Raw genomic sequence first — 17,356 nt, forward strand, 5'->3', positions numbered from 1 at the left:
TTTTCGCTATTATGCATCCGGAAGTGCTATATAATAGAATTTTTTTTCAATCTTTTGATAAATGAAGGTATGAAACTTTTGTTTCTCATTCAAGTCATCTTTTAGTGTTTGCAAGACGGTACTTGGCTGCTTATCGACCAGGTTAATCTATGTAGCCCCGCTGTATTAGACAGACTTAATGGACTGTTAGAGCCAAACGGCGTTCTTAGTATCGGTGAACGAGGCGTTGATAGCGAAGGCAATGTCGTTACTATCAAGCCGCACGAAAATTTCCGCCTATTTCTAACTATGGATCCTCGATACGGCGAAATTTCCAGGTAATTTATCTCTCGTTACTAACAAGACAGTAATTGAATCATCTTACATGTATTACAGTCAATCACGCGTAAAAATCGTAAGATTAAATTATTACGTTCAAAAATATTATGACATTCAAAAAGTATGCAATAATAATTATATATTTATGCCTTTAACAAAGGAAAATTTAAATGTATAAAATTATTTTGTGAAACAGAGGCAATTATATTAATTGTATATCGTGATAGCATAATTTTAGTATTATTTTACTAAATATCGCGTAATACAAACCACGATCGACAATTTTAGAGCTATGCGTAACAGAGGCGTCGAGATTTATGTACTCGGCTCGAAGGAGAACATCGATGAAGACGCGATCGATTTCAAGTCGCTGTTATTTAACGTCGGCATCACGAAATCTGCGCATCGCGACGCACTGCTCGAAATCTACGATAGAATGTCGGAGGAGATCGTCGCTGTAGATCGATTTAGTGCAGTCGATTTGTTACACACCGCGTTCCTGGTGAAGCAACGAACGCTACGCGGATTCCCAACGGAGCAATCGGTCAGGAACGCGTGTATCGACGTCTACGTGAAGACTAGACCGTCGCGAGATCAGCGATTCAAAGAACATCTGACTTCCCTGATCGATGAAACTGTCGAGCGATGTGTCGCGCGCGATGAAGAGGTCTCAGCGATCGATTTGGATGCTGCCACATGGAGCGTGAAGAATCTGCAGGACAATTCGAGATTAGTTATAATCAGACAACAAGGCTTGTTACTGAACGCTGCTATTAAGATGTACGAATCGTCTCTGAAATCCAAAGATTCGGGAAGTACCAGAGGAAATATCATTACAACGAAGTTGTTGAATGACTTCTGCGATCTTAAGGATGAAAGTTTTACGTTGGACATCAACGTTGCTAACATATTGCCGTATCTCCTCTTGAATTTTTATGAGCAATCCTCGCGAGACGACGCGCCACTCAGGAAAGAGTGGATCTCGAAGATGCTACAAGAAAATGCAATACTTGACGAACTTGAGGAGAAGAACGTGTTAATGGCGAAAGTAATCGCACTGTTTCGCTTCGAATCTACAAATGTGAGAAGTTCATTACCTTGGGATTTGTGGCAGCTTGTCGGAAAAACGATATACGATAAAAACGATAGTACTTGCAGGGACACAAATAAATTGTTATTGTTGCTATACGCGCACAGTATGATTTTAAAAAAAGACATATCGGAAAAGAAATCAAATATGTTAAGGAACAAAGATGTGATATCCGTGAAACTGTATTCCAGCTTTGTAAATGACGGTAAGCATATTAGATAAAACTAATGATAACATAATTAACAATGCTGCATATTGTCATCTTGAAAAGTATCACTATTATATTTTCAATAAATATAATACAATAACATTTATCAATTAACATCTCATTTTTCAATTATAAAATTTATAATAAAACAATTTATCTTATAAATAAAAATATAATTTTAATATGTAAGAATATTTATTTGAATTATTATTTATTAGTTATTATTGTTAGTTATTGAAATTTTCATTTTAAAGTACGATAATTTTATTGGACAGACTATTATATTAGCAAAATTTCACTTGCAGGTAAGCTTTCCATTGCACAATTGGAAAACCAACCGCTTATAACGTATTTTACGCAGTTCCTTGAACAAGTAAATTCTTGCATCAGCACGATTTTACAAGATGTAAATGTGAATATCGAAGAGTACGTCGAACTAAGAAAGGAGTTGAGATGGTTCACAAGATTCGAGAAACTGGGCGAAATGACACTCATAGATAAGTCGAAAAAATCTAAAGGCGTATTTATGAATTTGGATCAAATTTCTATGTTGTTGAGAGTTCATTATAAATGGCTACTAAAGTTCCTACGCAAGTTATTCGTAATAGCTGAAAAATCTTTAAACAAAGAAACCATGAACAAGATTAAACAGCTGCTAGAAATCATAAGCCATAGAAACAACCAACTGGAATCGGTGTATGATCCTATCAAGAAAATATCGAAGAGAATCAAGAAGTACTTGATGCTTCCACCGCCACACCCTACAGAGATCAGCATGGAAGTGCACTCGGGGTTGATGAGAATAACGAGAGACTTCGACGTGGTGAATGAGGGAAACAGTACTTTGAAACGAGAACTCAAGATTATATCTGTGCAGTTAAAAGACGCGCTGGCTATGAAACAGCAAATGATCTCTTTATGGAATGACGTTTACTCCAGGAAGTCGCTCGACGAAACGACGTTGCGAATTGTCCACGAGGTAGAGCGGTTTTGTGACGAGAGCCACATTCGTCTGCGAGTTCCAGCGGAAGTCGAGGATGTTTTGAACAAGGTACGCTCACTTCCGGAGAGGGAAATGATGCAGTTGAACACGAGAATACGGTTGTGGCCGATTTACGAGTACGTATTTCTCTCGCTCGTCTGTACGCTGCAGGGAGAGATGTGTCGGAAAGCTACGATTTCCGGTGTTGCTTTGGCCGAATGCCTCGCGAGATTCACAGATGTGGCCAGTATACCGAGCAATATGATGGGCTTATTGAGCGCGATGGCTCGAACGGAAGTCGAGCGAGAATCGAAGCTCTTGTTGTTGCCGGAACTGTTCTGTTGTCTCGAAGAATTCATTCAACAATCTCATGCTTTTAAAGATACGAGCCATCTTTTGCACTGGTGCGGTGTAACGGAAGAAGATATAGAAAAATCATTAACTTTTTACACCGAATTTAAGGTTTGTATCTTACTTTTATGTCGAAATGATTAATATTGAATTGTTAGTAAGGATATTTCAAATATAGTATAATAAAATTTATATATATATATATATATATATATATATATATATATAATATAATTAATATATAATATATAAAATAATAATGTGACGTTTTTAAATAAAAACTTTTGAAAAAAAAAAATATATATATATATAAATTTTATTATACTATATTTGAATATATATAATTTTTTCAAAAGTTTTTATTTAAAAACGTCACATTATTTTATTTATACATTTATTTGTAGACGGAATGCTACGTCGGCGGACCTGTTCTCTTGAATATAGTATTGCAATTAATGTTGAATAAAACAAATCGAGAGAAAGAGAAAAATGTGCTTCCCACGATCGCACTTGGAACATATGCGGCGCAAGTGAATCAACTGCAGTTATTAAATGAGATTTTATGGCGCAACAGTATCTCGTTAACAAACAAGCGATGCGATTCAAGTAGTAACGATTTAGCAACATTAAAGTTTTACTTGCACTTATACTTATCCGCAATTGACCAAATGAACATCGAGCACAATATACGCAATCTAATTACGATCGCCATAGAAAAGCAAGGCGGAAATTGCGCGGATGACATCGAACGCCAACTGATAAATGAATTTTTCAAACCGGTAGAAGATATGCATGAAGTATATGTCGAAATAAATAATGTGCATGAAGAAGAATATACGCTTCTACGAGGAAGAGCGTGGATGATACTTGGTTACATACAATTAATGCTCTTTGGTAATTTGGATCTGATTGATCCCATTCATAAAGTGGAATTGAAGCTCAAGTATCTGGAGGAGGACATCGTCGATTGCAGAAAGACGATATACGTTACAACATTACAGGATCGTATTCTGGGGATATCCGCGACTAATGAGCGCACCCATCCGAGATTCGCAGCCACGAGAGATTGCGAGAGTCGGTTGCTGAAGACGAAGGATGATCTCAGCTGTCTAAGAGCGTTCAGGTCACCAACTGTCGATTTCGCTTCGCTTAGCAAGGACTGCGCTGATTTCAGGAACAGAATAGGTTCCTATACTTTGGTGAAAAATCACTTAAATAACCTATGCGCGATCGCGAGTAAGATCAGCCAAGACTGCGAATCAACAGATTTGACAATCGCGGAGAATTTTTCTAGAGTAGCCGAAGGCTGGAGTTTGTCGGTGCAACAATTTGCCAAGCAGATCAAGATGAAATACTTATTAGCTTACCCGGATGTAATTCTTCCATTGCTAACGGCGCTGGCTCAGTTAAATCATGGTGTTTCCATGCTAATCAATGAGATCCGACGACTAATATCTCTGCGTAAGAGCGGAGTAGCCGATTTCGAATCTTTGATATATAATTTGATCCGGTTCCCGACGATTGGCGAGCAGCAAGAGAATCTTTTAAGCTTAACTAGTCTATGCGTTTCGAGGAACATGAGAAATCTGATCGGTGAGAATTCATGCTCCACAGATACGTTCGTCAGGATGCAGGAGCAGTTCCGTATATTCAAATCAGGTTTGCACGAACTATATAATTATGTGATTCTCAACAAAGGTCTGACTAGATCACTGTGGCAAGACATGAACGAGCTGTTGCAACAGATAGTTCTAATCTGGAAGCAGCAGCAGCAGGAGGAAGAGAAACGAGCCGCGGAGAAGGAGAATCTATATCAGAATAAAATGGAAAGCCACGGTGACACGTTAACGGAGGAGGAAGAACTCGCTCTAGAAGTTCGCAAGCTATTTCCAATGCACCGTGAGAAAGACTTTTACGACATAGAGGAGGGTTTGCACCCTTCCCTCGACCAGAAGAGTGTGTCAGCGACTAAGTCGGATGAGACGGAGTCGAGCTTTAGCGGTTTTGTCACGAAGAACGACATTAGAGAAATTCAACAGATTCATTCAAACATCGTCATGTATTTCATCGCGACCAGGTGGATGTGCAACAGTTCTTCGGCGAATTCAACGAATTACATCGGGCCGCTAATTCAAAGATATAACACAATATATGGAATGTTCGACAACATACTGCCGAGTTTGAGTGAAGGACTCGCGATCAAACTGTACAACAGTTTGAACTTTCTGGTTACTTTAGGGTTGCAAACTAGCCACGGGAGAAGCACAGATTGGAGTTTGTGGGAGAGCGCCGAAGGACAAATAAAAACGTACGATTTCTACAAGGACTGCAACGTTGAGGAAGTGAAACAATGCTTACCTCTATGCGAGAGCATTCTAAATCGTGTTGATCAATTGCTAAAAGAATGGCCGGAATATCCTACTCTGAAATCGATACGATGTATAATAGAAAGGATTTACACGTTCTCGATCACTTCACCTGTTTCCAGATTCCTGACAGGTTTGGAGTTGCTACTCGACAAGATGCACCAATGGGAGGAGAACGCGCATAGTGGCGTCAGCATGGCGAACCACGTGTTAGCATTAACGGAACAGATAAAATGTTGGAGAAAGTTGGAATTGTCCTGCTGGAAAGGTTGCCTTGATGCGACGTACGAAAATCTCAGATCAGACACGTCCAAGTGGTGGTTCTTTTTATACGCGTTAATCGAGAGTTACATTACGAAATCCGAGAAAGATGACATCCAGAAAACAAACGATGACCTTATCACCAGGCAAAAGTTAATAGAATCGCTAGAGCGTTTCATGAACGAGTCATCTCTGGTTGAATTCGAATCGCGTTTGGATCTCCTCTTAACGTTCCATTGTCATGTATATTACTTCGATGACAGTGACAACAAAAACGAGCTGTTGGCGGTACTGTGGAACATGTACAATTATTATAAACAATTCGTAGACGATGTAAATGCAAGGATCGTCGCTTTGAAAACGCCCATTGAGAAGAAGCTGAAAGACTTTGTTAAGATTATGCGATGGAACGATATCAATTATTGGGCTGTAAAAGAGACGATTGACAAGACGCATCGCACTTTGCATAAATTTGTAAAAGAGTTTCAGAATACCCTACAACAAAACGCGTCTTCTTGCTTGACTGTTAAATCCGGATCTTACAATACAGAGATGAGTAAAGGAATCTGGGATGATGAGAAACATCATAAGCACGTAGCAGATCCTAAAGATTTTACCATAGCAAAATCTCCACGATCTGTAGACGTGGAAGTACAGTTCACAAGCGGACTTATCACGAGAACAAAAACATTATTATCAAAGGCTATGTGTCTGTGTAAGGAGATAATATTGGTAAATTTTTATTCACATGTACGAGAAGAACTTGAAAATTTAATTGAGGATTACATGGAACAGAGCGCGCGTCTTCGAGATATGAATGTTGATAGAAATTTACCAAAGAATAAACAAAAATCTCATGCGAAGAGTATCTTGCAGCAGAAGAAAATGACACTCGCAAATTATTTTAAAACGTTGACTGAAATGGGCATGTCTTACCGCACTGGTATACTGACATTGAAGAATGATGTGGACAAAGTGATAGACTTCACGGTACCACCTTTAAATCTGTCTACAATCAGCCAATACTTCAACCTAAAAAAAGTCGACCAAGATATGCTAATACAGTGGGAAGGCTGTGAGAAGTATTATTACAAGTCCCTCATCCGATTTAACGCTCTCAACGCGATGCTCAACACAAACCAGACCGACCTAGGCTTGCAGAATATAGAACGCTGCCGAGGCTATTCCGCGCATTTGATGTTGATGGCCCATAGGCAGAAAACGACGATCGTTCAATCGTTCGATCATTTCTCGTCGCTTCGCGTACATATTGAAAATCTGTCCGAAACACGCGAACAGGATTTAAATATATTGAGACAGGATATAGGCCAAAACTGTGCGAAGAGCCTAAAGACGTTGTTGATTACATTAGAAGTTGGATTCGAGCAGCTACTGCTATTTCTGCAATGTTGTCCCACGGAATTGTCGACAGATTCGAATAGAGCTGTACTTACATTAGATGCAAATGCACTTCCTATAATCGCCGCTTCTCAAAACGATGATGTTTGGAAGAACGCAAACGTTTTACTGAAGGATTATTTAAATTTAATAAAGACTACCGCAAAACGTTTCCATACTTTATTCATGCCATTCAAACTTTTATCAGCAGATCAATCTGAATGTTCCACATATATTTCACTTTTAAGTTCAAAGCATTTTGAATTTTTGGAGCAATGCTGCGCGACGATTAAAGATCTAAGAATACGATCTAAGGAATTAAAACAATTATTTGAAACCTTGGACTTTGTGCATCCCATCTGTGAAAATATAGCGTTCTTAGACACGAAGATGGAGTCCTTCCTTCATCTTTCTGAAAAACTGCAAAAATCTATGGATATCGAAAATGAAAAACAATTGGAAGAAAAAGCTCACGCTATCGAGCAATATGAATTAACTCTGGAACAACTAATAAACACGATATTGCTTATAATACAAAAGAAATATAAAGATATCAAAGAAAACATGCCGCACATGAATAAGAAATCGAATGAGGAAACTGATAACGACATAGAGAAAGAAGCAGAAGAAAAATCGAATGTAAAACTTGTTAAATTGCTCGAATGGGATATAACCGAAGAACTAAAGCTGTCTAACATATGCAATTCATTTTCCAAGGTTTTATTAACGATACGTGAATTTGATCCGCAATCAGCAAACTATTGTATTAGGTAGGATATATATCATTTTATTACTTAACATTTTTTAATATAACAGTGGCTTTTTTGGTTGAAATCTTTTATTTAAAAAAAAAATCTATATCAATAAATAAAAATAATAATAATATTTTACTAATATAAAATAAAAGCTGTAAATTTCGCAAAATTAATATATCTATTATTTGTTTGCAGGCTGCTCCTAAAATGTTTACCTCTGTTGGAACAATATATCTTGCTCGTTCAATTTTATTTAAATGAGCAGGTGGCGTCATTCCGTATTACGTGCAAATTATTGTACCTACAATTAAATGTATTCCTAGATCTGGCTGCAAATGGGTTTTGTGTGCCGAAAGATTTAGATCTTGAAGAAAGCGAAACAGATGAATCGGGTGAAACGACAGAGAAAGGCGGAATGGGATTAGCTGATGGCGAAGGAACAAAAGACGTTTCCGATAGAATAGAATCCGAGGATCAGCTTGAGGATGCAAGACCTGCGGATCAAGAACAGGAGAAACAAGACGATAAGACTTGTAAAGAAGAGGAAAAAGGAATAAATATGTCCGAGGATTTCGACAGCAAGCTTCAAGATATGGAGAAAAATAACAATGACGAAGAACAGAGTGACGATGACGAAGAAAACGATTTGGATAAGGAAATGGGAGAGACAGGAGAAGACGCCGAACAGCTTGATAAAGAAATATGGGGCGATGATCAGGAAGAATCTGGAGAGGATAATCAGCCAGAAGACAAAGATGAGGAAGAAGGCACGGGCGAACAAATCGGTGAAAAGGAAATGGGCGCGAAGGATGACAGAGATAAGAGAAAACAGGATAATGATGACACTGATAATGATGATAATCGACAAGAGGAAAACAAAAAGGAGATAAACGAATTGAATGAGCCACAGGAAGATGAAGATCAGGTTAATCCGTATCACGGTAACTTGCAGCCTCAACCGGAACCCGAACCGCTTGATTTACCAGAAGATATGAATCTGGATGGGGAGGATGGTAAGGAAGATAATGGTGGCGAAGATGAAAATCCGTTCGACATCGATGAGATGAAGAAACCACAACCAGAAAAACAAGATATAGAATTTGAGAAAGAATCTGAGGAGACTAAAGAAAATGATCCTGAGGAAAACTCTAGCGAGGGCGAGGACGAAAATAATGATAATACCGATACAGAAAATCAGGTGCAAAAAACAGAAGAAGAGCTCGAATCTAATAGGACTGAAGAGAAAAGTGAAGAAAACACGGGAGCCGAGAGTAAAGACGAGGAGCAGAATCAAGATAAAGAGGCGGAAGATGAAAAACTGCAAGAAAAGGCGGCCCCGAGTGCAAATGATGCGAGCAAAGAAATGGATGCTGCACAACAAATTGAAGAAACGACTGAAGGTTCACGGGATACGGTAGCGCAACAACCGGACGCGAAGGATCAACAGGAAACATCAGCTGAGACTACTCAAGAAGACAGTAATGATAAAGGCACAGGTCAATCGCAATCGGCACAACAGGAGAGCGGACATTCGGGATCATCTAAGCAAGAAACTATTCCAGCACCGCAGAGCAACGTTACGACGAATCCAGTCGAGAAGAGGAAAAACCCGGGCGAAAGCAATGAGGATCGCAGTCTGTTAGATAGATTTGAACCGACGCTGAAGAAGTTGAAAACGATTTATACGCAGGACGAAGTATCGAGAGACAAGGAAGACGACGCGAGCAACGTTGATGGCGACAAAGCCGAATTGGCTCAACATATCAAGGATTCTGAAAGATTTGACGATTACACACTCGATGCTGCGACAGAAGATCAGATCAAACAACAAGTTTCCAACGTAGATAAGGATGAAAATGAGGAAGAGAAAAAGGACGAGTCTACGGATATGGAGATGCATGAAGATAAGGAAAATGACGTAGCAAATGATAAAATAAATGAGCAAAAACCTGAAAAGATCTCCGAGATCGGAAATGACAAATGTAAAAAGGATTCTGATGGTAAAAGAAACAATGTGGAAGATAGTCAGACGGAGACGGCGATCGAACTGGAAGGGGAAACAGTGGAGACGATAAAAGTGCAGAGAGGAAACGAGTCTACATTTCACACGATGGAGTGGAGTATAGATGAGAGTGATTTTGGCTCCGGTTATGCAGAAAGAAAACGATTCGAAGTGGAAAAAATGTTGAGCGAATGGACGCAAGTACCATCTACAGAGGAAGCTACAACGGCGTGGAATTGTTTATGTTCGGTTACGGATGCAGCCGCTAGAGATTTGTCTGAAAAATTGAGATTGGTGTTGGAGCCTACGCAAGCATCGAGATTAAAGGGCGATTATAAGACGGGAAAACGTATCAATATGCGAAAAATTATCCCCTATATAGCCAGTCAATTTCGTAAGGATAAAATCTGGCTTAGGCGTACAAAACCTTCGAAACGTGATTATCAGATCGTTCTTGCAATAGACGATTCCAACAGCATGGCAAATAACCATTCCAAAGAATTGGCTTTTGAGTCTTTGTCGTTGATCAGCAAAGCTATGACATACCTAGAAGTGGGACAGCTTAGTGTTATAAGTTTCGGAGAGCAAGTGAAAGTATTGCATCCTTTAGGAGAAGCTTTCACACAACAAAGTGGATCTAGGTATTTTTACCCTTATAATCTCTATTTGTATATTTTATATATAATATATATTTAATTAAATATAAATCAAGTACGTAGTTCAGGAGATAAAACTAAATAAATAAATCTTAGTTGCTACTTTACATATTCAAACTTATTCATAGCCATATATGTTTGATTTAATTAAAATCTTATTAAATATTCTTATTTTATTGTAATGTGAAAATTTCTACTTTGCAATTATTTTATGTTTCTTTTCTGTTTACAGGCTAATACAGGAAATGAGATTTGATCAAAAAAAGACAATGATTGGCCAATTAGTCGATTTTACAGTAGACATGTTCGAGAGTCAACGTGGTTCATCCGACAATGCTAAACTACTGGTAGTATTATCGGATGGTAGAGGGATATTTTCAGAGGGAAGAGAAAAAGTGACTTGTGCTGTTAGGAGAGCCAGACTTGTAGATATTTTCCTAGTATTTATAATAGTCGATAATCCAATTAATAAGGTAATTCTTAATCACATTTTTAAATGATTGTTATTAATAATTAATTTATTTTAAAAAATTAAGCTAATTTTTTTCTAGGATTCAATATTAGATATTCGTATGCCTGTGTTCGAAGGAGGAAAATTATTAGAAATTCGATCGTATATGGATAATTTCCCATTCCCGTTCTATATGATTCTAAGGGATATAAACACCTTACCAGGTGTTCTGAGCGATGCTTTACGCCAATGGTTTGAAGTAGTTGGAAAAATTGATACTTAAGCTAATAAATATAATTGTAGTTATTTAAATATTTAAATTTGAAGCTAGTATAAGTCGTAAAAATTGGACTAATGTATATAGAATATATATATAATTCCTCTTAATAGTCATAATGTTTCTTACATATATTTTTTAATTATGAAAAAATATAAATTGTAATAGAAATTTTTTGTGAAAATAAAATAGCGTCTAATATTTTGATTAAAATTAATGTTGCATATATTACACTCAATTACAGTTTAATTATCAAATATTACAAATAATTATTGGGATGAGTTAATTGTTGTCATTTAATTTCTGCATTAAATCTAATTTACTTCATTTTATCATAGCTGAAAATTACGTCAATCTTTATAATAAATCGATGAATTTTTTATAATGGAAAATCCACCATAAGAACATTATAGCGATGAATTAATAATTAGGTTAAGACTTAAATTACTAATTCTACTAGGAATTGTCCTAATGTAAATGTTGTCAATTTGTAATGGAAAATTATTAGTAAAATTACTAATCGTATTCCAGTCATATTTTCAATCTTATCAAATTACACAGTATATTAATAAAATTGGAAAACTTAGGTATTTTGTACTAAGCTCAACCAGTTTTTGCTTTCTCCATCTACGGAAGTTGGAAATCTGATCTGTACTAATCGCATATTCTTGTCTTCGCCTTGCGAAGCAGACGGTATAACTATCGTTTCACCTTCCTCACTCTCATTATAAGCGTATACCGTTTCTACTTGATTAATTACATTTTTATCTTCTTCTGTAGCTTCATCCTCCATAAAATTCATCTATAAACAAAACGCCACATTATTTAAAAGGCAATAAATTATTTTGCAGCAAACTTCTAAAAAATTCTATAAATCTACCTGATCTTCCACGACAAGATCTACTTCATTGGTTACTGTTTCTTCCGCCGGTATATTTAATACAACATCTTCTTCATTATATATCTGATCATCCCCTTCTTGTTGTATAATCACATGATTTTTCAATTCAGTAACATAGACCTCAGTTTCATCCATCTAAATAGAACAATGTAATATAATATAAATTTTCGCAAATTATGATGTACATATCACAATATTGTACATCGCAAGTAATAAAATCAATACTTGTATCAAAAGTAAATATAACTTTTTGTTTTTTATTTGAATGTATAAGATATAAAATAAGATAATTTATACACATTATGTCCCTTATATGTAAAAAAAGTTACCTGTTCATTTTCGACTTCTTCCATCAATATTTCACTATTGCTATTAGGAATAGTTATTACGTCTGTCTCCGTTGTCAATCGTGGTTGATTCACTACTATGGTATCATTTAAGTGACCCTAAATAAAATTAATATTCTGTATATTAATAATACAACATACATAAATCCACTATGATTATGGAATATATAAAAAATATTTTTAAAAAATTAAGAACTTGCTGGTAGTTTTTTCGTATATTACCTGAACTTGCATGTGTGCATAAAGTAATGGTTTTCTCATGAAGCCCATACCACAAACCAAACATTCATATGGTTTTTTATCACTATGTATGAATCTATGAGCGTTTCTGTTATCTCTGCTATTAAATGCTTTGCCACAAACCTTAAATAAAGCACATGGATATAGAAATGCATTAAAAATAAAAACAATAAATGTAAAACCAAATAAAAAATGATTAGAAAAAGAGAGATTGGGGGGGGGGGGAGAGAAGATGTAGCAGTTTAATATTTTTAATTCATCTTTGCGTACCTCGCAAAGATATGGTTTTTCGCCTGTATGTATACGCCTGTGCTTCTTAAAATGCTCAGGATAGACAAATGTAGCTGAGCATACATCACATTTGAATGGTCTTTCGCCAGTATGCGCCGCTTTTATGTGGTAATCTAACAATCTTCTTCTTTTGAAACCTTTTCCACATTCATCACACTTATAACGTTTATCATTATAATGCGTCGCTCGCTTGTGGGATTGTAGATTCGATCTTTGACTGTAAATAACGGTATCGATGTTAATCGTTTACGAGCAATAGTTTAAGCGTTTAATTGCCATTAAATATTCACCTAAATGTTGCTCCACAAAACTCACACTGATAAGGTTTCTCACCTGTGTGAGTTCTTTCGTGATCGCGTATTTCCGCTTTACGCGCAAATGCTTTACTACATATTCGGCATATGTAGGGTTTATATCCGGTATGTACTATATTGTGTACTTCTAAATTGTGAGACGAAGTAAAAGCCTTACCTTTAATTTAAAAAAAAGATTGTTAAAAAACGAAAAAAGGTTAGCATAAAAAGGATAACTGTTGAATTGGTATTAAAAAATTAAATATTAATTATATGAAATATGTATAAATCTTACCACACTGATGACATATATAATCTTTTATGCCATTATGAGTTCGTTCATGCTGAGACAAATTTTGCTGATTCAAAAATGTTTTATTACATCGAGTACACTCGAATGGCCGAGGTCGTACCTCGTGCGTTTTCGCGTGCGCTTTATATGTATACTTGGATGCAAAGTCTTTGCCACAGGTCTCGCACACGTACGGACGAACACCTATGTGAGTGTTCGTGTGTTCTTCCAATAGATTTTTTGAACTGAAAAAAAATATATACGTATATTAATTATCTCTCTCGCTTACGGTTTTATTTATATAATTTTAAAATTTTATCTCAAATTTCATGACTATACTTGTATCTCTTTCCACATGTATCGCAGGGCCACGATTTCACTTGTGGATAATGTATTCTTTTATGAATCCGGAATAATCGCAGATTATTGAATATTCTATTACATATTTCGCACTGAAAGTCTCCCTCTTCCTTCGCTACATGATCATCAAGATGCAGAGACATTTCGTTTCTCTTTCTGAAATCCTGTCCGCACACGTCGCAAATGTACAACCGAGTGTCGTGCACATCTTTCATGTGCGCTATGATACATCTAGCATCTGCCGTGAATCCCTCCTCATTCTCATTTGAACATAACAAACAGATGTATGAAGACTCATCTCTAATTACAATCTGAAAAAAAGTCGAAAAAAATATTATATATCATAATAATCGATAATTTTCTACGATACGTGTTGCAAAAATATGAATTCTATACATACACTTTCCAGAGGGATAATTTCTTGCTTAACTTTGCTTTTCTTTGATTTTTTTTTATCATCAGAACTATTTGTTGTTTCATCTACTTCTTCAACTGTGAATAAAGAAGATTCTTCTGTTTCTATAAGTGATTCTTGTTCTTCCTCTTTTTGTGTCTCCTCTTGCACATAATCCTTTTCTTCTTGCACTTCCTATGAATATTATAATATAATTATTACTAAACATAACATGATGATTGTTTGATTTCCACAAAATTTTGGCATTTTACCGTTATCAGAGTGCTTTGACTTTCCGTATTGTCTGTATAATCATGATCATTACAGTCTTCCTCATTTTGAAGTATGTCACGTAATTTTTTAACTTCAATAGTCTTTTTATAATTGTTACATAATTCCATTTTTATCTGACTCAATTTATTTTCAAGCTCATCCACCTAAAATCGTGAAAAGAAACATGCAATTTTTGATGAATTCAATAAAATTTGTTATCAGAGAGATTCATGAAAAGTCATAGTTTACATAATTGTTTTACCTCATTGAACAGCTTAAAACATTTTTTACAAACAATAAGAGAATGCACAGACTCTTCGCTGATATCAACTTCTAGAACAGCTGATATAACATCCACAAGTGGCTTCTCAGATACAGTATAACTAGAATCGTCAAAGATGCGTATACTGTTTCTAGTGGATACTCCAACTTTACTGTCGCACACTAAGCACTGTATGGAATCTTTATCGGAGTCAGCCATCATCTTTTACTGCTATAATTGATATATTTTATTGTTAGTGATACTAGATACTATATAATTTGGAGATTTTATTCCACTTTTCCATCAGATAATGAAAGAAAAAGTATTTTCTAATTTCAAAGATTAATAAATTATCTTGAAGCCTCTAGCTATTTTTTGACCATGGAATGCTACTATAGGTAAATTTCCATCCAAATAATTTAAGTTTAATATAATTTTATTATTAAAATTTTAATTAAATTAAAAATATTTATTAACATATATTTTGTATATTAAAATAAAGTTATTCTGATATGTTACAATTTTATAAATAGCAAGGTGTTACATATTGACATTTTTACATAATGTAAAAAGATTCTTAATTACATGGGTGACTTTCTATACTGCAGATTGTTAATGTAAGAAAAAATATATTGGTAGCCTTCTAGAGTTAAATTTATGTATAAGTAACCTCGTAGAGGTCCAATCTATTTTTTTTTAATATTCTTAATTTTGGTAGCAAAATTTGGTTAGATTATAAATAATTTTCTTCTACTCTTTATTTCAAGTTTAGAAGAATTTTTTAAAAGTATCTAGTTTGTTTCTTTTCTGCTAGCATTCTATTGATAAAATTTAAGGATTTGACTGAGATTGTAATTACATTCATTTTCTTTATCCCTTTTTGAGGACTGAGCTTTTGACATCTATAATCATATGTTTATACAATTGTGATTCGCTAATTCCCATATTTTCCAGGAATGTTATTCAAAATTAATAAAAATACAGAATTTTTTAATCTAGTTTTAAAACAAATTTATTTCATTATATAAAATTTTCCTGAAAATTGATAAAATCTCAAGAAAATTCACGATTATCAAGGATAAACTTGCAGTGTAATCCTGTAAACATGTACACAGTCGTCGACGACGTCGACGACACTGACGAGTCGGGCGTCGTGTGACGTCGCGACGCGTCAACGTACATCGTTTATTAGCACTGCGACTTCAATAAATACGATTTCGTGTCGCGCAAACAAAAGGAATTGAACGATCCTTTGAATTTAGACACCAGCCACGCTGCCGGGAGACTCGAGTGTGGATTGCCGACACGCTCAAAGGTTCACGGCGGGGCACGCGGAACACGGTTGTCCGTTGTTCCCGCCATGTCCGCGTCGACCGTGGCCGAGGAGCCTCGGTGCAGAGCTCCGAGACTCGCACGACAAGACGCCGCTCGAAAGGTCGATCGCTCCGATCACCCGCACGCATAATTTTCGACGCGTGTGGAGGGTGAGCACGCGCGCCGTGCGAGCGAATCGGCTACATGCCGAAGCAAAGAGGTGCATGGCACGCGTGGCAAGTGTCACAGCAGTCGTGTGTCGGGTCCGACACAACGATAACGAGAGATGCAAAAAGTTGCCAGCACTGACTTGAAATTTTCATTCCCCGGTGCAGACGATTGGTAGCGAGAGAGAGAACAGCAGCCGAGCGGTGCTCCGGCGACGATGTTCACGCTCGTTCACGACGGCCGAGGTCAGTCCGGACGGGCTTCGCGACGCTGATGAATCGTTAAAATGGCGACGTTCGCGGTGGCCGTGCGTTTTTACTTCTCGTCAGCTGTCGGGAAAGGAGTCTGAACATTACGTCGCGTAGGGACGGGCGAGCGCCACGCGCGCCATCTGCGACGGCGACGCGCCGCCGAGTTCCGCGGAACTATGGGAGCAACGAGCTGCTTGGAGACGCGATGGATTATCTTTTTTTTTTCGTCGATTGATAACATTTTTCCTCACAGCTTCATATAATCTTCCCTCACGCTCTGATCATTCGCACGATTTCCTTCCGATGTATCGTATTTTTAAATAATTAAATAATTTGAAACAATAAAACTTTGAGGTAGTTCTTATTAATCTCGAGTTGACAGACAAACGGATTTAAGGCCTAGTTGTTTTATATAAAATCATTAAGTTCCAGATTTTTTAAGTTGTAAAACTGAACATAAAGCTTTGTTTTCACGATGTTATAAATCGCCTCGAAATCTCAGAAAAAGATCTCAGAATTTCGTTAATTGATTCGCCAAATTGTTCAAATGCAATCTGCAATTTCTTTGTTCATTCAAGATCTTACAATTTTTAGCATTGGAAATTAAAATTCAACCAACTATATAGAACAAAACGAATTAAAATGAAAATTATCTGACCGATCAAATTCTTCAATTTGCATTTAATGTCTAATATATAATATGATATATGATATATATGAACTTGAAGCAAAGAAACCGAATAAAGCTAAACGCAGTTCGATATTAATTAAAAATTAAGACATTGGATAATCATAAATCGGTAATTTTAAATGACTTAGATTTAGCTCTCACTTTAAAATTTCTTATTAGTCGTC

The 17,356-nt window shown here is 36.3% G+C and overlaps 2 protein-coding genes across 7 annotated transcripts in view; one reads left to right on the forward strand and one right to left on the reverse strand.

The window, feature by feature from the left end:
* Positions 1-11,328, forward strand: part of LOC105833541 (midasin) — a 90,876-nt gene extending 79,548 nt beyond the window's left edge. Inside the window, exons 14-20 of the mRNA XM_012675350.3 lie at positions 106-317; positions 607-1,613; positions 1,922-3,060; positions 3,354-7,744; positions 7,925-10,372; positions 10,620-10,860; positions 10,939-11,328. Of these exons, the coding sequence (XP_012530804.2) occupies positions 106-317; positions 607-1,613; positions 1,922-3,060; positions 3,354-7,744; positions 7,925-10,372; positions 10,620-10,860; positions 10,939-11,121 (9,621 nt within the window). The 3' untranslated portion in view covers positions 11,122-11,328. The remainder of the gene's footprint in view (positions 1-105; positions 318-606; positions 1,614-1,921; positions 3,061-3,353; positions 7,745-7,924; positions 10,373-10,619; positions 10,861-10,938) is intronic.
* LOC105833542 (zinc finger protein 431) lies at positions 11,323-16,632 on the reverse strand. Of its 6 annotated transcripts, none has more exons than XM_012675352.3 (12): positions 16,393-16,632; positions 14,769-14,996; positions 14,506-14,670; positions 14,240-14,428; positions 13,819-14,150; positions 13,483-13,724; positions 13,185-13,365; positions 12,874-13,111; positions 12,586-12,726; positions 12,346-12,462; positions 11,996-12,151; positions 11,323-11,917 (listed from the first exon to the last, which is right to left on the reverse strand). In XM_012675352.3, exons 2-12 carry the CDS (start codon positions 14,988-14,990, stop codon positions 11,699-11,701), a joined length of 2,202 nt encoding a protein of 733 aa, XP_012530806.1. In that variant the 5' UTR covers positions 14,991-14,996; positions 16,393-16,632; the 3' UTR covers positions 11,323-11,698. The 6 variants fall into 6 exon arrangements, with proteins under 6 accessions (XP_012530806.1, XP_012530805.1, XP_012530808.1 ...); XM_012675351.3 differs by having other exon boundaries at positions 14,769-14,999; positions 16,393-16,629; XM_012675354.3 differs by lacking the exon at positions 16,393-16,632 and adding an exon at positions 15,949-16,386 and having other exon boundaries at positions 14,769-14,999.
* Positions 16,633-17,356: the final 724 nt, after the last annotated feature.

This window comes from Monomorium pharaonis, chromosome 9, assembly GCF_013373865.1.
Source record: "Monomorium pharaonis isolate MP-MQ-018 chromosome 9, ASM1337386v2, whole genome shotgun sequence".
NCBI classification, from domain to species: Eukaryota; Metazoa; Arthropoda; class Insecta; order Hymenoptera; family Formicidae; genus Monomorium; species Monomorium pharaonis.